This window comes from Erpetoichthys calabaricus, chromosome 13, assembly GCF_900747795.2.
Source record: "Erpetoichthys calabaricus chromosome 13, fErpCal1.3, whole genome shotgun sequence".
Taxonomy (NCBI): domain Eukaryota; kingdom Metazoa; phylum Chordata; class Cladistia; order Polypteriformes; family Polypteridae; genus Erpetoichthys; species Erpetoichthys calabaricus.
The window spans coordinates 30,985,342-31,006,724 of NC_041406.2; the positions used below are offsets into that span (position 1 = coordinate 30,985,342).

A 21,383-nucleotide genomic window follows, 5' to 3' on the forward strand; every position below is an offset into this window, starting at 1 on the left:
TAATCCCAATGAGAGTGGTGACTACAAGATTAAACCGCTGCTCATTTATCACTTGGAAAACCCTGGAGCCTTTAAGTCACAAAAGAACACCCCTGCAGATGAAAGTGAGGAAGGCGTGGCGAAAAGGGCAAAAATCAGCAAATAAGATTCAGTTATTCAGTTCAAACTTTCACCTCCACCTCCGACAACATCAAGTCATCTGATCTCCAAGGTAAATGCTGTACATTATACTTAATAAAACCAGTTTATTGCAGTACATTCTATTGTATTGTGTTTTTATACAATATTCGTTATTATAAGAACATTTTTCTTATTTAAAAACATGTAACAAAAAAATTGCGGTGCTTTTTGGGGGTCCGGAACGGATTAATGGCATTTCAATGTGGAAAATTGATTTGACATACGAGTAATTTGAGTTACGAGCTCCGTCATGGAACGAATTAAACTCGTAAGTCAAGGCACCACTGTATATTTTATATTATATATATATATATATATATATATATATATATATATATATACACACACACACACACACACACACACACACACACACACACACACACACACACACACTATATATATATTTACCTGTTTATTGCTCAGTGACCACAAAAAAAAACAAAAATAAAATTCATACTTTTTTTTAACTAATACAAGCCACAATTCAAATAAAATGCATCTCTATTATATAAAAAAATCCTGCGAAGAGATGAGACTTTTTGGAAGATTTTTTCAAGTCCCGCGAGATGGGACTTTGGCCATGAGATTTTTTCAAGTGACGCCCTCCTCTCAACCATATTCAACCACCCACATGGTATTCTCACCTCTCATTTGTGCGAATGCTTTTGACAGACACAGTTTCTGCTCTCTCAGCTCTTATAAATTTTAACGTTTTCCTCACTTTAAGTTCCCAATTAAAGAAGACATATGTCCAAATCTTATTGAAGAATTTCATCACAAAGGGTTATCAACAGAAAAAATGAGTACACAGGCAATCCTAGCACCAAGAAACTATGAAGTCAAACGAATTAACACCAAAAATGTCGATCAGTTACATGGCAAATTGGTTAAATGCGTGTCAATTGACTATGCTGAAACAGTTAGTGGTGATCAGGCGGAAGATGAAAACAACTTTCAATATCCCAAAGAATATTTACAACCGTTAACACCATTCGGACTTCCACTGCATGAATTACTGTACAAAGAAGGATGTATCCAAGAAAGGTAATGTAGTACATCTTCCGCACATAACATTACACAACAAAGGAAATCTTGATATGCCATTCATATTAAAATGTTTACAGTTTCCTGTTAAAATAGCTTTTGCAAAGACAATTAACAAATCTCAGAGCCAAATATTTTAAAAAGTCATTTTATTTAATAGAGAGAAACAAAATTCAATCACAGGCAGTTATACATTGTGTTGTCACGATGAAAGCCTAAACACAGAATCAAAATTCAAAGCAATATTGACAAAAAATTTAATTCAACAAATTGTTTTTACTGATGTTTTACAGTAAAAGTAAGTTTAAAATGTATTTGCATGTTAATTTCAAAGCTAAAACAGAACAAAATCATATTACGCAACAAATAACACTAACGCAACATGAAACATAATTTACTTTAAAATTATTACGTTTTACTCTTTAATATGGTTAATTACTCACTGTAATGTAAAATAGTTCTATTATGCATATGTAAAATAAAAATCTGTTTAAATTGTACATCCACATCCACATCCACATACACGAGCGACAGAACTGCAAAGAGGTTAGCACGTAGTGCAGGCTAGGGGGTTGGCGAGCAAAGCGAACAGGGGGCAAAGCGCAAAGTGCTTAATAACTACTGCCATAAAACAGACAACTATGGCTTGAGTTAACAAGCCTACTGTTTACTAAGCAGCAACACCAAATTTATCTTCATCTATTCTTTTAATAATTAAAAATGTGAGCTGCTGTAGTAAACACAAGCTCACTTGCTGTCCAAACTCTAAAAAGAAATATTTGTTTATTATTATTAATAAAGGCCAAAATTAAAAATGTTTAACTCATTAAAGCAATGGCTGCTTTATTTTATGCCAACGACATGTCTCTCTTTTCTGCCACTCGAAATTCATCTAGACAAAACATACATCTATCATTAGAACAATCTAGACGAGAACAGGCCATTCAGCCCAACAAAGCTCACCAGTCCTATTCACTTATTTCTTCCAAAAAAACATCAAGTCGAGTTTTGAAAGTCCCTAAAGTCTTACTGTCTACCACACTACTTGGTAACTTATTCAAAGTGTCTATCGTTCTTTGTGTAAAGAAAAACTTCCTAATATTTGTTCCTCTTCATGCACAGGAGGACTCCTAAGATTCACTTTTTTCCAGTTTATTTTTTCACTTTCTTTAATGTTAAAGCAAATATTCTGATCCTTGTCCTCTTCAAAGTCTGTCTGGCTGCTCTCTGTTTACAGGAAGTTCTGGTTTCAAAACTATGTGCACAATTCAAAACTACCGTGACACCGTGAGTTAAGGAACACTGCCACTAAACTTCTGTGAAACAAAGAAAAGCAGATACCAAAAAAATCTGAGATTGGCCAATTTACCAGTCAAGTCATTTCTAGTGAACAGCAACCAATTTACATTCAGCTTCATTCATCTGTGGCACTCTTCAACTTCATATCATGCAGCTATAATGGGACTATTCACTTTGTCGAATGTTCCACCATTTTAATCTAGAACTGTCCTGTCTCAGTCTTGCCAGTTTCTAGTGACTCAGCCCCCACCCTTTCAGACAAGATTCCTGCAAATTTGTTTTTGTAATTTGCCCATATTTAAAATATAAAACATACAGGTAAGTGTAATCAATACTCGGCAACAACCACAAATGTGACCCTATAAAACTATAGACAGTGCAAGGGGCTCAGAATGGTACCCTTCAATTTCACAACAGCTTTTTATCAGAAAGTAGGTCAACACAACAAGACCAGATTAATAAACATTTATATTAGTTCATCAAAAAGTCTTAGATTGGCAATGTTCTTAAAATGTAACTGCAATGAATAAAAATACTTTAAAAATGTCTGGAATATGGTGAAACATGTTACATTTCGTGACTTCAGAAAAAAAATCCAAAATAAAATAAATATTAATATCATCAGACATTACTTTGTACATTTTAAGAGTGAGGTCCAAGTCGGTGCTTACTCTGGTTTTGCAGGCAATAGTAACATGAATGTGGGGAGAAAACCCAGTCAGAGGAGATGCACAAACCAGTGTGTTTCTTCGTGCCGGTCCCAAGTCTGGATAAATGGGGAGGGTTACGACAGGAAGGGTATCGCTGTAAAAAATTTTTATAAGTCAAAATGCGAACAACAATACAAATTTCCTTACGGGATTGGTCAAGCACCGGGTTAACAACAACCGCCACCAATACTGTTAGCCAACAGGGTGCTGGCAGAAATTGGGCTACTGTTGGCCGAAGAAGAAGAGGGGTGGGACATGTCCGGAGGCAAGAGGAGAGGAGGAAAGTAAAGAGTGGAACTGAGAGTAGGAACTTTGAATGTTGGTAGTATGACTGGTAAGGGGAGAGAGTTAACAGAAATGATGGAGAGAAGGAAGTTTGATATATTGTGCGTGCAAGAGACTAAATGGAAGGGGAGTAATGCCAGGTGGATCAGAGGTGGATTCAAATTGTTCTATCACGGTGTGGATGAGAGGAGAAATGGCGTAGGGGTTATTCTGAAGGAACAGTATGTCAAGAGTGTTTCGGATGTGAAAAGAGTGTCAGACAGAGTAATGATTATGAAGCTGGAAATTGGAGGTGTGATTATAAATGTTGTTAGTGCATATGCCCCGCAAGTTGAGTGTGCGATGGAGAAGAAATAAGATTTTTGGAGTTAGTTGGATGAAGTGATGAACAGTATACCCAAGGGACAGAAAGTGGTGATTGGAGCGGATTTCAATACATATGTTGGTGAAGGGAACAGATGAGACAAGGAGGTGATGGGTAGGTATGGTGTCAAGGAGAGGAATGAAGGTGGTCAGATAATAGTGGATTTTGCCAAAAGGATGGACATGGCTGTGGTGAATACATATTTTAAGAAGAGGGAGGTACATAGGGTTACGTACAAGAGTGGAGGAAGATGCACACAGGTAGACTGCATCATATGCAGGAGATTGAAGACTGCAAAGTGGTAGCAGGGGGAAAGTGTAGTCAAACAGCATAGGATGGTGGTCTGTAGAATGACATTGGAGATCAAGAAGAGGAAGAGAGTGAGGGCAGAGCCAAGGATCAAAAGGTGGAATTTGAAAAAGGAAGACTCCAAGGTTGCGTTTAGGGAGAAGGTGAGACAGGCACTGGGTGGTAGTGAAGAGTTACGAGACAGTTGGGAAACTACAGCAGAAGTAGTAAGGGTGACAGCAAGAAGAGTGCTCGGCGTGACATCTGGACAGAGGAAAAGGAAACCTGGTGGTCGAATGGGGAAGTACAGGAGAGTATACAGAGGAAGAAGATGTCAAAGAAGAAGTGGGATAGTGAGAGAGATGCAGAACGTAGATAAGAGTACAAGGAGATAAGGCACAAGGTGAAGAAAGAGGTGGTGAAGGCTAAAGAAAAGGCATGAGTTGTATGAAAGGTTGGAGACTAAAGAGGAAAAAAAATGACCTGTACTAATTGACGGAGGGACCGAACTAGAAAAGTCCCTTTGTGCAGCAGGTTAGGGTGATAAAGGATAAAGATGGAAACATACTCGCAAGCGAGGAGGGAGTGTTGAGCAGATGGAAAGAGTACTTTGAGAGGCTGATGAATGAAGATAACGAGAGAGAGAACAGGTTGGATGATGTGGAGATAGTGAATCAGGAACTGCAACGGATTAGCAAGGAGGAAGTATGGACAGCTATGAAGCGGATGAAAAATGGAAAGGCCATTGGTCCAGATGACATACCTGTGGAAGCATGGACGTGTTTAGGAGAGATGGCAGTGGAGTTTTTAAGCAGATTGTTTAATTGAATCTTGGAAAGAGAATGTCTGAGGAGTGGAGAAGAAGTGTACTAGTGCCGATATTTAAGAATAAGGGGGATGTGTAGGACTGTAATAACTAAAGGGGGATAAAAATGATGAGCCACAGTATGAAGTTATAAGAAAGAGTAATGGAAACTAGATTAAGAAGTGAGGTGATGATTAGTGAGCAGCAGTATGGTTTCATGCCAAGAAAGAGCACCACAGATGCAATGTTTGCTCTGAGGATGTTGATGGAGAAGTATAGAGAAGGCCAGAAGGAGTTGCATTGCGTCTTTGTGGACCTGGAGAAAGCATATGACAGGTGTCTCGAGAGGTGGTGTGCTATTGTATGAAGAAGTCGGGAGTGGCAGGGAAGTACATAAGAGTTAATACAGGATATGTACGAGGGAAGTGTGACAGTGGTAAGGTCTGCAGTAGGAGTGACGGATGCATTCAAGGTGGAGGTGGTATTACATAAGGGATTGGCTCTGAGCCCTTTCTTATTTGCAATGGTGATGGACAGGTTAACAGACAAGATTAGACAGGACTCCCTGTGGACTATGATGTTTGCTGATGACATTGTGATCTGTAGCGATAGTAGGGAGCAGGTTGAGGAGACCCTGGAGAGGTGGAGATATGCTCTAGAGAGGAGAAGAATTAAGGTTAGTAGGAACAAGACAGAATATGTGTTTAAATGAGAGGGAGGTCAGTGGCATGATGAGGATGCAAGGAGTAGAGTTGGCGAAGGTGGAGGAGTTTAAATACAGTATAAAAAACAGTACAGAGTAACAGGGATTCTGGAAAAGAAGTGAAGAACAGAGTGCAGGCAGGGTGGAATGGGTGGAGAAGAGCGGCAGGAGTAACTTGTGACAGACGGATATCACCCAGAGTGAAAAGGAAGGTCAACAGGACGGTAGTGAGACCAGCTATGTTATATGGGTTGGAGACGGTGGTACTAACCAGAGAGCAGGAGGTTGCAGAGTTAAAGATGCTAAGATTTGCACTGGGTGTGACAAGGATGGATAGGATTAGAAATAAGTACATTAGAGGGTCAGCTCAAGTTGGACGGTTGGAGACAAAGTCAGAGAGGAGAGATTGCGTTGGTTTGGACATGTGCAGAGGAGAGATGCTGAGTATATTGGGAGAAGGATGCTAAGGATAGAGCTGCCAGGGAAGAGGAAAAGAGGAAGCCCTAAGAGAAGGTTTATGGATGTGCTGAGACAGGACATGCAGGTGATGGATGTAACAGAACAAGATGCTGAGGACAGAAAGATATAGAAGAAAATGATCCACTGTGGCAACCCCTAACAGTCAGGGTGTCTGCAATAGCCAGTGTTCAAGTCATCAAAACCACGTTGTCCTAAAATGAGCTCAGATTACTTTACATTTCAGAAATCCCCAAATGCTATTTACATTTATTACACTTAATCTAATCTAATCTAATTAACACTGTAAACTTAATATTTGGGTTTTATAAAGAAAAAAAACATCAGAAAATTTTCTTTAGTTAAGCTGTGGCCAAAGCCTTGAATCATCTACCTGATGCCACAAATGGAACATGCCCTGAAATCAGCAGATGAATTAGAAATTAACAATATTGTTTAAAAGAGATGAGAAATCAGAATACATCATAAAATCTCAATTTGTGCACCTCTAATACAAAGAAATTTAATGGAATCTATATACAGTAATCCCTCCTCCATCGCGGGGGTTGCGTTCCAGAGCCACCCGCGAAATAAGAAAATCTGCGAAGTAGAAACCATATGTTTATATGGTTATTTTTATATATTTTAAGCCCTTATAAACTCTCCCACACTATTATAAACATTTCACGCACAGTTATACAGCATAAACCCTTTGTATTCTCTTAGATATTAGGTAAGATTCGTTGAAATTATGTATGTAAACACAGTTTACATACAGTAAAACCTAAATATTATTTTAAAGATATCGAGCGTCTCCGATATCAATACGTTACAGTAGGGCTGGGCGATTAATCGAAAAGTAATCGAAATCGACATTCAGAACCTATAATCGATCAAATTTTTCCAGGTCGATTATTTCGATTACTTTCCCTTTAAAAACACTACCGCGTGTGGAGTCACGTGACCCCGCTCCGTTACGTTAAGTTATTCCGCCGACATGTCGAGCATGGAGAGCTTAAACACTGACACAACTGAGCAACAAGAGCAGCTTGTACCAAAGAAAAACGCAGTCTCCGTCATTTGGACACATTTTGGCTTCAGTAAGGATGACATTGAACAAAATGAAGTCAGATGTAGACACTGTAGAAAAACAGTTTCGACGCCCAAAGGTAACACCACCAATTTGTTTCAATACTTGAAGCACAATCACGTTACTGAATATGAACAGTGCATGGCTCAAAAAAAACAAAAAGAGACTGACAAGCGCCCAGCAACAAGTGCCTCCGCAAAGCAGATGTCGATAACACAAGCGTTCACAAATGCCACACAGTATGAGAAGAGTTCAAGAAGATGGAAAGAAATAACTGACGCTATTTGTTATTACATCGCAAAGGATACGACTCCCTTGGCTACAGTGGAGCGAAGCGGGTTTAAACACCTCGTTAAAACTCTCGACAGATGATACACTGTGCCATCGCGATCACATTTTTCTAAAACTGCGCTGCCAGACATGTACAAGACATGTTGTAAAAATGTAGCTGCTGAACTGAAAAATGTTCAACACTTTGCAGCCACATCTGATCTCTGGTCAAGTAGGACAATGGACCAATTCTTGAGCCTTACTTTGCACTACATTGATGACGATTGGAAGCTGCGCCAGAGATGCTTTGAGACGGCATATTTTCTAGCTGATCACACGGCAGATATGATTGCGCAAGGTCTGAAAGATATGCTTTCTGAATGGGACCTCGCGGAAGAAAAACTTTCAGCCATTACGACAGACAACGGTGCTAATGTTGTCAAAGCTGCTGCGCTTAATGGATGGTTACGGCAGCAGTGTTTTGGACACCGCCTACACCTTGCAATTGGTAAGTACACGTCAGCTTAATTAAATATAATAGCATAAAAGCAAAAGAGGTCATTAGGAAGCTTTTTTAAAGGGAGTGAGGCAACACCTTCAGCAAGTTCAGCTACACCCACTCTGTCACTTCAGCAATCGCTAGAAGCAGAGATGAGCAGCTATTTGGTGTCCCCCATGCTGGATAGTGAGGCAAATCCACTGGACTGGTGGAGGAAGCATCATGTACACTTTCCCACTCTAAGTAAGGTGGCAAAAAAGTATCTCTGCATACCAGCTACTAGCTCCCCATCAGAGCGGGTTTTCAGTTTGGGCGGAAACATTGTTACATGCCTCAGGTCCTGCCTGAAACCTGAAAAGGTTAACATGCTCGTGTTTCTTAGTAAGAACTTAGAGTAAATTCATGTTCATATAGTGACATGACAAGATCGTTGAGATCACCTCATGCAACAGTGTTTAGAGAGTTCTATTTTCATTTCAACATTAAAATATTTGTTTACAGAAGATGCAAGAAATGCACTGTTTAAAATATTATTTACAGGATATATAAGAGTTATTTTACTTAGAAGAGATACTGCTTATTTTCTACTTTTAATAAGAAAAACATTGAAAATAATTTATTTTGTTTCCAAAAGTGCAAGTTATTTATTTTGACTTTTTTTATAAGAACAAAGTGACTGTTCGTTTTAGGCAATGTGTGCTTTAATTTCAGTTGTTCAACATTGATGTTCAATAAATAATCACAGATAGTAGATAGTGTGTTTCCTTCAATTATTTTAAAATCAAGTAATGCACCCTTCATTCAAAAAATCTCTCACTTGTAATATGTGAGCATATTTACTGTACAAAACTTGTCAGTGAACTATGAGGGCAAAAATAAATAAATAAATAAAATAATCGTTCATTAATCGTAATCGAGTTAAAATGTTCAATTAATCGAGATTTTGATTTTAGCCCAAATCGCCCAGCCCTACGTTACAGCCATTACAACACACAGGCCACCAGCAATAAATACGTACAATACAAGAAAAATTGTATACAGTAAAATGTGTGTACAGCGACACTAAACTATGTACATGTAATAAGTACTGTACGTAAATAATTAATTATGGTTACTCACCAACAATGACACGACGACTTGTCCGATAACGATGAGTTTAACTTTACTGCACAACAAAGGATAGCGTTACAGCTCTTCTAAAGGAGCCTCTTCAGGCGACTGTTTAGCACCACCGTTGTTCTTCTTCCATCACTCTTCAATCCAAATCCCTAAAGCAGATTCCATCCATACTACTGCCTTATCACGTCCACTTGCAACTCGTTTTGCGCCCTGATTAAAGGACACTGCGGCCGTAGATCTTATATGCTTTTCCTCCTTTTTAAATAAAAAGAATCGTGGACTCATTGATGCTGTAATTGTGTCCTGCAGCGGTGTAGCTGTTCCCTTCCTTCAACATATCCAAAACTTTTATCTTTTCTGCAATCCTGAAGCATTAGCAGTAACGTGCATTAATTCTGAATGAGTGAGATTATACTTCCTGGTTACTGCAGCACTCCGTTGCTGAGCCAATCAGCAGCACACAGGAACTTAACCGCGTGCTCTGATTGGGGAGCTTCTAAGCCATCCGCCAATAGCATCCCTTGTTTGAATTCAAATGCGTCCCTTGTTTGAATTCAAATGGGCAAATCAACTGAGGAAGCACACGTACTGTAGACCGCAGACATCCGCGAAGCAGTGAAAAATCCGCGATATATATTCACATATGTTTACATTCAAAATCCGCGATGGAGTGAAGCCGCGAAAGACGAAGCGCGATATAGCGAGGGATCACTGTACTGTAATAAATGGTATTGTTAGAAACCTCAATATCGCATACCCTAATCGGAAATCTTTTGTTTCTTCTTTTCCCGGTGTTCGTGCCCGAGATGTGATGAGACGTGCACCGACAATCTACAAGAAGCACAAGAAGAGGGCAGTTGGATCCGTTGTATTACATGCCGGCGTGAATGATGTAAGGCACCGACAGTCGGAAATTCTCAAGGCTGACTTCACAGCACTAATTAAAGACACGAAGGAGAGGACCCCATCGGCAAAGATCTTCATTTCGAGTCCACTACCTCTTGTCAGACGATCAAATGAATACTACAGTCGTCTGCTAGGATTAAACAACTGGCTGAAAGGCTTTTGCGAGAACCAAGACATTGGGTTCATCGACAACTGGGACCTCTTTTGGAAAAGGCCGTGTTACTTCAAGCGGGATGGCCTGCATCCGAATAGATTCGGCACCCGGGTCCTTTCCAAAAACATCGCTAAGGTAATTTGTTTATCTTGGCTATCTATTTCTACTCTTAACCCCTTCCGTAATGCTATTGCTGTGCTAGGACATGACAATTGCTTAACAAAATCTTCCATAAAAGTGCACAACATTAATACTCTAGTAACCAATCTCAATGCACGTAGAAAATCTAGGCAATACGGCATAAACACCAATAATTTAATTACAATTACTACTTTAGATGAATAATGTATTAAAACTATAAAAACGGACTACAGATTAAATAAAAAATACACACAGAGCAGCGCTAACAAAAATAACTTAGTTCCTGTTCCAAATATCAATAACATACATAGTATTCATCTCTGCCTCTCCGAAACATTAAATATGGCACAATTAAATGTTAGAGCTTTAACTAACAAGACGTTCTTTATCAATGATCTTATTAGTGATAAAAAAATTGACTTTATTGCAGTAAAGTGAAACGTGGCTTGGCTCTGATAGCCAGGCAGTTTTAAACAAATCTGCGCCTCCGGATTACAGTTTTACTCGTGCGGATCACCAAGGAAAAAGAGGCGGTGGCCTAGCTAACATTTACTCAAGCCGATTAAAGTGTAAAGATGTCAGTTTTGGTAAATTCAAGTCCTTTGAGTATCTCGCCGTTGTTATTCATGGAAATTCTCACGTTCTAGTATTTTCCGTGTATAGACCTCCTAAATTTAACGTGTCTTTCTCTGAGGAATTCTCTGACTTAATGTCAATTTTAATTACGAACTATGACACACTCTTAATAGTCGGCGATTTTAACTTACATATACATAATCAGTGTGACCAAAAAGTAATAAAAGAATTCATGAACCTCCTGGACTCTTGATTTGAGACAGCTCATTAATCAGCCTACACATAAAGCAGGTCATACGTTAGACTTAGTAATTACTAAAGGACTAAAAGTTGATATAAGGCAGGTCATTGATATTGGTCTATCAGACCATTTTCATCTACTATTTAATGTAGAAATATTGACAGAAAACATTCATGAGAAGCATATTGTTAAAAAATGCTTCTTTGACTCATCAGCAGCTTTAAAACTTACAAACATTCTAAGCGATCAGTCCGTTTATAGTGCCAACTATAATAGCGAGGATAATGTAAATAGTAAGGTGGAAAGATTTAATACTAAAGTGAGAGCTGCTGTTGACATAGTTGCACCTGAAAAGACAGTTAAAAAATCTTCTAGCATTGTTATACCATGGAAGACCCAAAGAGTGTCTGATCTAAAGAGAACATGCCGTAAAGAGCTAAGCGTAAATGGAGGAAAACTAAACTAACTATCCACTATGAAATATTAAGGTTAAGATAACAGAATACAATAACACAGTCCATGTTGAGAGGCGCTGCTATTTCTCTAAGATTATAAATAACAATGCTAGTAATCCCAGAGTCTTATTCTCGACGATTGATCGTCTTCTAAACCCAGGTAACTCAAAGGAATGCCTCAAAAGTACTTCCAGTAAAACCTGTGAGGCTATTGCTGTATTTTTCAATCAAAAAATTAATGATATTAGAAATAATATAGTATATCTCCCCAACACTGAGGATCCTCCTAAACCCCAGTACTCCGTTACAAACAAATTAAATTCTTTCACCAGGATAGATTTACATTACACAATTTCTCAACTGAAACCCTCCACCTGCGTCCTTGACCCAATACCAACAAGTTTTTTCAAAGAAGTATCAGGCGTGCTAATTGATAATATTCTTGACATAGTAAATTTGTCATTAGATACGGGGGTCTTCCCAGACTGTCTTAAGACTGCTGTAGTTAAACCCCTACTTAAGAACAATAATCTTGACCCCTCTGCTCTTGAAAATTTTAGACCCATCACTAACCTGCCTTTCTTAAGTAAAATTCTAGAGAAGGCAGTCATTATGCAGTTAAATGACCACCTCAATAAACATGCTATTCTTGATAAATTTCAGTCAGGTTTTAGAACAAATCACAGCACGGAAACTGCACTCGTTAAAGTAGTAAATGACTTGCGGGTAAATGCAGACAGAGGCCATTTATCTGTTCTCATCCTCCTAGATCTGAGTGCCGCATTTGAAACCATTGATCACAATATTCTTAGAAATCGCCTTAGTCAATGGGTGGGCTTCTCTGGCAGTGTCTTAAATTGGTTTGAATCCTACCTGGCAGGGAGAAAATTGTTAGTTGTGGTAATTACAACTCAAAGACACATGATATCCTATATGGTGTTCCACAAGGCTCTATCCTTCTCAATCTACATGCTTCCGTTAGGTCAGATTATCTCAGGGCACAACGTGAGCTACCAGAGCTATGCTGATGACACACAGCTGTATTTATCAATAGCACCTGATGACCCCGATTCTCTTGATTCACTAACACAATGTCTTACTTGTATTTCTGAATGGATGAATAGTAATTTTCTAAAGCTAAATAAAGAGAAAACTGAAATTTTAGTGATGGGCAATAATGGATACAATGAGGCTATTAGAAACAAACTGGATGCAATAGGATTAAAAATCAAGACGGAGGTAAAAAGCTTAGGGGTAACTGTTGACTGTAATCTGAATTTTAAATCGCATATTCATCAGACCACTAGGACAACATTTTTTCACTTAAGAAACACAGCAAAAGTTTTACCTCCTATATCATTGAAAGATGCTGAGAAATTAGTTCACGCGTTTGTTTTCAGTCGACTAGATTACTGTAACACACTCCTCTCAGGACTACCCAAAAAAAGACATAAATCGTTTGCAACTAGTGCAGAATACAGCTGCTAGAATCCTAACTAGGAAAAGAAAATCTGAGCACATTTCTCCAGTTTTGATATCACTACACTGGTTACCTGTGTCATTCAGGATTGACTTTAAAATTCTGCTTATGGTTTATAGAGCCTTAAATAATCTTGCCCCATCTTATATATCGGAATGTCTGACATCTTATATTCCAAATCGTAACCTTAGATCCTCAAATGGATGTCTCCATAGAATTCCAAGAGCAAAACTTAAAAGAAGTGGTGAGGCGGCCTTCTGCTGTTATGCACCTAAGATCTGGAATAGCCTGCCAATAGGAATTTGCCAGGCTAATACAGTGGAGCATTTTAAAAAAAAAAACTGCTAAAACACATTATTTTAACATGGCTTTCTCATTACTTCACTTTAATTTAATCCCGATACTCTGTATATCCAATTCATTATAATAACTATTCATGGTGGCTCTAAAATCTGTACTAACCCCTACTCTCTCTTCTGTTTCTATTTCCGGTTTCTTTGTGGTGGCAGCTTGCGCCACCAACATCTACTCAAAGCACCGTGATGTTCCAACATTGATGGATTAAAAGCCAGAAGTCTGCATGACCATCATCATCAAGTCCTTCCGTGAGAACCTTAAATACAAAGAGGACCATTTCATTTTTGTTAGGTAGAATGCCCAGAGGGGACTGGGCGGTCTCGCGGTCTGGAACCCCTGCAGATTTTATTTTTTTCTCCAGCCATCTGGAGTTTTTTTTTTTTGTTTGTTTTTTCTGTCCTCCCTGGCCATCGGACCTTACTCTTATTCTATGTTAACTAATGTTGTCTTATTTTAATTTCTTACTTTGTCTTTTATTTTTCTTTTCTTCATTATGTAAAGCACTTTGAGCTACTTTTCTGTATGAAAATGTGCTATATAAATACATGTTGTTGTTGTTGGTGATACTTCGAACACTAAAATTTTTCCTGTGCCTTCCTGAAAATGGGTACCTGACTCACTTCCAGTGTAAGAAAAAAAAATTACACACACACAGCACTTCTGTCTGAATTTTGCATTAGAAAGTAATGAATAATTTTCAGCAGATCTGCTCACAAAACAGTAAATTCATACTCAGAATTCATAATTCAGAGTGCATTTTGCAATTAATTTCAGTTTTGCAAGAATTTTGAAGTGATATTGGGTTAATGTTTAAAAACTATGTATGTAAATTTGATATGTATAGTATAAATAAAATCTTCCCTAAACAAAACAAGAAGTCAGATTTTATGACATAGGGTTGTCAGATCAAATTTAATTATTGAAATATAATTGAAATTAACTTGAAAAATCCCTTATTTTACAACAAAAGCTCCAATTGTAAATCAATTGTTTTTTATTTTACCTTGCATTAAATTTTGGCATCACATTACTTCAATTGTGCTAAGCAATGCTGTGGAATTCTGCGTATTTGTTCTTGAACATCACATCCACAATCAGCCTTTTTGTAATTTTGAATGGTTAGCTTAAATTCTTCAGTTGAAAAACTCACATCCAGAACTCTTCAGAAAATGTTTTGGGATAGTTGTTTTTCTTATCCCACTTGTCTGCTTTTTGATCTACATGTATACTCAAGGCAGAAATGTAAACATTTTTGTAGTACACCACCAGTCTCGTTCTGCATCTGGTCCTGTTCTGGTTCACTCTTCAACCTAAGGTCTTTTGACTGTTTTTTTATGCAAAGATGTGATCATTATTGCAAATGGAGAATAACTGTATTAAATCTGACTTTTGCCTTAGATTATTACAACATGTTACCATGTAGCATCACACAATCTCAGCCTTACGTGGCTTCTGGCATGATCCATAATGCCTAAAACAATCACAGCTAATTAACAACATTCATGCCACCTTTATTACAGTTTTGTTACATCTGTAAATAGGGCTGCACGATTAATCTTTTTTTTTTCATGATAAAGATATTTATGACCCACGATCAGTTAATAAATATCGTCGCGATTTTACAGTATAAAGACCAAACTGTTTTTTATGGGCTGAGGTTACGGATTGGACTGCGTCACTATGACATTACTGCGTCTAGATTGCAAGCGCTTTCTGAAGCAGTAGAAGTCAATAGCAGCAATAACAGTCAGTCAGAATAAACATATGATGGCGGAGCAACGTGAGGAAGGTGCAGAAGTGCGATCGTTAGTTCCTAAAAAGGGGTCATACTCAGTTGTCTGGAACTATTTCAGTTTCGAGGAATGTGATGTTGATCAGGTACGAGTCTTGTGCGAACTTTGCTCCTGATCCGTCCAAACGTCCCAAGGTAACACAACAAACCTCATCAACCACCTTAAAAGCCACCACAAAGTACACTATCAAGAATTTCAACGACTGAAGGCGCAAACAGCAACAACAAAAAATTACCAGCCATCCACAACACAGACAACAATATCAGGGACATTGTTCAACGCAATACCATATCTGCCTAGCTCGCAAAGACACCGGGAAATAACAGAGGCAATCACGTACCATATAGCCAAGGATATGTGTCCAATAACCACCGTGAGCAGTGAGGGGTTTAAAAAAATGATCGCAACACTTGATAAAAGATATAGCATTCCCTCACGCAACCATTTTTCCAATGTTGCACTGCCCTCACTGTATGCGAAATGCCGAAAAAAAATAGAAAGAGAAATTCTCAGGCTCAGCCTTGAATATTTTGCTGCCACGACCGACTTATGGTCAAGCAGAACTGCGGAACCGTATTTGAGCTTGACAGTTCATTTTATTGACAGCGAGTTTGAGATGAAAAGCAAGCTTTTGCAAACTTCGTTTTTCCCACAAGACCATACAGCAGAGTTTATTGCAGTGGGCCTCAAAGAAGCGATGCCCGCTTGGGGCTTGGTGGAAGAAAGACTTGTGTGCATCACAACGGACAACGCAGCTAATATGATTAGGGCAGCATATGTGAATAACTGGCCGAGGCTACACTGCTTTGGTCACAGACTTCATTTAGCAATCGGTAAGTTGTATGTTTTTTTCCCAGATATATTGAAACAATTTGACAATTTAAAAATATTAATTGTTGTTGTTGTTTTAGTGATATTATAATCAGGGGTGCACATAACTGGTACGCAGGTACACATGCATGGCAAAAATGATGAACGCGTAACGTCATTTTGTTACTATAGCGCTTTCGCGTACAAGACAGAAGAGCTCTTGACTGTGACCGTTTTTTGACAGCGTGCGATTAAAATTTCACCTTCACCATTTGTTTTATGTCCTATTGGTTTAGATACTGCGTTTATGTTCGAAAAGTGTTTATTCCTCCGACTCAGGACCCTATTCTGCACCGGCGGAAAGCACCATACAAGGTGGTTTCGTTTTGAAATAAAATAATTTTGCGCATTTTCGGCTACTTTAAGATGGCCAAATGACAGTGCGCTCTTCACCAACAGTCTTTAGTCAGTGACGTTATTTATTAAACGATATTTAAGCGCCACGCACTCACGTGATATTAAATACGTACTCAAATAGCATTTTATTTTATTTCGGTTTTATCACAAAACAACAACTGATTCTTTCATACCATTTTTAATGAAACGCAATACATTTGTTTAATGCATATTACGCTCAAGACGCAACCTTGTGTTCTGTCAAGTTGCACAATGACGATAAAAACCACAAAACCTTAAGGGAGTGATCTGCACTTATTAAGACCTCGCTGCGGAGTGCGTACCAAACACCAGGCTCCTGCTACTCACCTGAGGAACACACTCAAAAAGTTATGTGCACCCCTGATTATAATGACACATTATAATGACAATGAGTCATATGTCTACAGTATAATAATCATCATTTTTATTCTGCTAATCTATCAAATTAGATACATTTAAAAGTTAAAAAATATTTGATTAGTCAAATACTATTATGTTAATGTTTGTGAACCCAGATGAGTTTAGAATAAGTGTTTATTATTTATTAATAAATGTTTGATAATTGTCTTATGTAGGTAGGTGTATATAATTAGTGAAATAAAAATTTTTTTTTTTTTTTACTTCTGATCAAAAGTTGCATAAACAACAAGAGTCTTCCTGTGTCTTACTGTTTTTTTTTCTAATCATGTTTATTTCCTGAAGAGAATGCCATGAAGGATCCAAGAATTGACCGGGCTGTGGGGCTCTGTAAAAAGTTGGTGAGCTCCTTCTCTTACAGCTGGAAGCGTAAGAGAGTTTTTTAGCTGCACAAAAGGAGATGAAACTCCCAGAGCACTCACTGAAAACAGAGTGTCCAACAAGGTGGGAATCACGTCAGGCCATGATAGAGAGAATCATCGAGCAGCAAAAGGCCATTGCACATGTCCTGTCCTCTGACAAGAAGTCTCGTCATCTTATCCCAACAGGGCAGGACATGGATGTACTAGAGGCAATCAACAAATCCTTGCACCCTCTAGTTAATTTTACAGATGCACTGTCTGGCAAGAAGTACGTCAGCGTGTCATTTGTTAAGCCAGTTCTTCATCTTTTCAACGCATCAATCTTGAAAGTTAAGGATGATGATACTGACCTGTCAAGAGCAATCAAGTCTAAAATTTTGGAGTACCTAAACAAAAAATACAGTGACCCAGACATCCAAGCTCTATTGGACATGGCATCTACGGTGGATCCACGATTTAAGATGAGATACACGGCTGAGGACAACAAAACAACAATTCAATCCAGACTCAAAGCTGAGATGCAGACTTTGGCAATGATGGTAATAAAAATGAGCTGCACTGCGATCTATATTAGTGTTTTGAGTCTCAATTAGTTAAATTTGTTCTAAATGCCTTTTTCTGTGTTTAGGTGCCACCCCAAGAAACAGCACAAGAGACCAGCAAGGAGGATGCTGAAGCTGGATGTGCCCCAAAGAAAAAGATGACTTTAGGAAGCTACTTTAAAACTGATGAACAAGCCTTGCCACCTAACAACCAGAAATCCAGTGTAGCCTGTGAGCTGGAATCTTACTTGCAGTCAAGCTACCTGGATAGTGAGGGGGACCCATTAAAATGGTGGAAAGAACATGAAAAGATCTACCCAAGGCTTTCAAAAGTGGCAAAAAAAATACTTGTGCATACCAGCCACAAGCTCTCCTTCAGAGAGGGCTTTTAGTTCCGGTGGAAATGTAGTTACTTGCTTGCGGTCTTCCCTAAAGCCCGATCAAGTTGACAGGCTTGTGTTCTTAGCCAAAAATCTGTAACATGTTGTAAAAATTTTTTATTCTTATTTGATTTTATTACAAGTTGATGTAAAAGAGGCAGTTTAATTTTATTTATTTACCACAGCTAAGAAAAACTCTTCATTCTAAACATGTTCGGTTTGTTTATTTTTCTTTATTTGTGGCTGTAAAGTGCAATAAGAATACACAAGTGAATAAAAGTTCATTACCAAAGGAATAATCGTCATTATTAATCGTGATAAAAATTTTGAGCAAAATAATCGTGATAATCATTTTTTCTGTTATCGTGCAGCCCTATCTGTAAAGGAGAAAAACTGACCACATTTTATTTAATCCTGTTCATTATTCCTCGATGACCAACTCCATCCCGCAGTACTCAACTGGTGTCCCACATTATAAATTTAACAAGTTGCGTCTGCGCACACTGTCTACTTTGTCCCAGCTGCATTTATTTTATTTATTTAACTAGCTCTTTCCTTCGCCTCTTGTGATTTACTTTTTACAAGAATTTTGCTCTTTATCATTTAAACACACATATACATGACCTCACATCTTCAGGTCTTAAAGTCCAAAAAATTGCTTAACTGGGTAAAAACAATACAATGACTGTTACCCATATTTATGAAACCATGGGAGATATACTGGTGCTGGTCATAAAATTAGAATATCATGGCAAAGTTGATTTATTTCAGTAATTCCATTCAAAAAGTGAAACTTGTATATTAGATTAATTCATTACACATAGACTGATGTTTAATTAAACGTTTATTTCTTTTAATGTTGATGATTGTAACTGACAACTAATGAAAATCCCAAATTCAGTATCTTGGAAAATTAGAATATTGTGAAAAGGTTCAATATTGAAGACACCTGGTGCCACACTCTAATCAGCTAATTAACTCAAAACACCTGCAAAAGCCTTTAAATGGTCTCTCAGTCTAGTTCTGTAGGCTACACAATCATGGGGAAGACTGCTGACTTGACAGGTGTCCAAAACACAACCATTGACACCTTGCACAAGGAGGGCAAGACACAAAAGGTCATTGCTAAAGAGGCTGGCTGTTCACAGAGCTCTGTGTCCAAGCACATTAATAGAGAGGCGAAGGGAAGGACAAGATGTGGTAGAAAAAAGTGTACAAGCAATAGGGATAACCGCACCCTGGAGAGGATTGTGAAACAAAACCCATTCAAAAATGTGGGGGAGATTCACAAAGAGTGGACTGCAGCTGGAGTCAGTGCTTCAAGAACCACCACGCACAGACGTATGCAAGACATAGGTTTCAGCTGTCACATTCCTTGTGTCATGCTACTCTTGAACAAGAGACAGCGTCAGAAGCGTCTCGCCTGGGCTAAAGGCAAAAAGGACTGGACTGCTGCTGAGTGGTTCAAGTTATGTTATCTGATGAAAGTAAATTTTGCATTTCCTTTGGAAATCAAGGTCCCAGAGTCTAGAGGAAGAGAGGAGAGGCACAGAATCCACGTTGCGTGAGGACCAGTGTAAAGTTTCCACAGTCAGTGATGTTTGGGGTGCCATGTCATCTGCTGGTGTTGGTCCATTGTGTTTTCTGAGGTCCAAGGTCAACACAGCCGTCTACCAGGAAGTTTTAGAGCTCTTCGTGCTTCCTGCTGCTGACGAACTTTATGGAGATGCAGATTTCATTTTCCAACAGGACCTGGCACCTGCATACAGTGCCAAAGCTACCAGTACCTGGTTTAAGGACCATGGTATCCCTGTTCTTGATTGGCCAGCAAACTCGCCTGACCTTAACCCCATAGAAAATCTATGGGGTATTGTGAAGAGGAAGATGCAATACGCCAGACCCAACAATTCAGAAGAGCTGAAGGCCACTATCAGAGCAACATGGGCTCTCATAACACCTGAGCAGTGCCACAGACAGATCGACTCCATGGCACGCCACATTGCTGCAGTAATCCAGGCCAAAGGAGCCCAAACTAAATATTGAGTGCTGTACATGCTCATACTTTTCATGTTCATACCTTTCAGTTGGCCAACATTTCTAAAAATCCTTTTTTTGCATTGGTCTTAATTGATATTCTAATTGTCCGAGATACTGAATTTGGAACTTTCATTAGTTGTCAGTTACAATCATCAACATTAAAAGAAATAAACATCTGAAATACATCAGTCTGTGTGTAATGAATGAATCTAATATACAAGTTTCACTTTTTGAATGGAATTACTGAAATAAATCAACTTTGTCATGATATTCTAATTTTATGACCAGCACCTGTAGTCCAGGCTTCACATTACAGGCAGTGCTAAGATGGCCTGGTTCTACTTTCTTCGTGATCACATCACTTTTTACATATAGTGAAATCATAATTTTGTGAAGCCTGCCTTTTGAGTATCACTTTTATTTGAAGGTTGCAGTACTGATTGCAGTGCACAAGTCAAAAGCACTTAATGTTTTCCAGACCCACCACAAGTTTAAAAAAAAAAAAAAAAAAAAAAAAAAGTGTTAATAACAATGTAGAAAAATTCAGTCTAGAATTGATTGGAAATGAAGACAAGGCTGCATAAATGCTTCACTTTGTAAGGCTGAGCTGCATGGGATTTGATAGCCGTGATATTTACATAACATTTTCCTGAGTAGCAATATTGATTTATTTCCTACTTAGATGGGCCAGCTTTTGTTCTTGCTGTTGCCAATGCTGCAACCACCATAATAATAAATTACAAGAATTCACAATTAAATTAACATTCAAGACCCAGAATCATTAACCTAAGTTTGAATATATTTCAAATATTTACTTATTTTTCATTTGAATATTCAAACATTATTTTAAGTGATCTGACAGAACTATTGAGGCACTAGGAAAACAACCATTTTAGAACTTCATTATTCAAATGTAAAATCAGTCCATTTTCATAATAATGTATGTAATCATGTTCTGCATTTGTCTGTTTTATGCTTATTTAGACTCTTCATTTTGTTGTTTTAATAAGACTAAGATTCATATACAGTACTAAATTTCCAATATCTAGACATGTATCTGAGCAAAACAATGCATGTTATTTTACATGTTTTTTGTCCAGCTGATATCCAATGAACCTGAATCTGCTTGACCAATAGTACTGAATGTCCATCAGACCATGGAATGTAAGGATTCCAGTG

The 21,383-nt window shown here is 38.2% G+C and overlaps 1 protein-coding gene across 1 annotated transcript; it reads left to right on the forward strand.

Moving 5' to 3' along the window:
- Nucleotides 1-17,078: 17,078 nt before the first annotated feature.
- LOC127530085 (zinc finger BED domain-containing protein 4-like) lies at nt 17,079-18,553 on the forward strand. Its single transcript, XM_051935923.1, has 2 exons — nt 17,079-17,784; nt 17,874-18,553. The coding sequence occupies exons 1-2, from the start codon at nt 17,284-17,286 to the stop codon at nt 18,177-18,179; spliced, it is 807 nt and encodes a 268-aa protein (XP_051791883.1). The 5' UTR covers nt 17,079-17,283; the 3' UTR covers nt 18,180-18,553.
- The last annotated feature ends 2,830 nt before the right edge of the window (nt 18,554-21,383 follow it).

Bases quoted from the DNA above. Each gene is read 5' to 3' on its own strand.
- LOC127530085 (XM_051935923.1), top strand. From the start codon at position 17,284: ATGAAACTCCCAGAGCACTCACTGAAAACAGAGTGTCCAACAAGGTGG. The intron at 17,785-17,873 runs GTAATAAAAATG...TTCTGTGTTTAG, and splicing joins TGCAGACTTTGGCAATGATG to GTGCCACCCCAAGAAACAGC.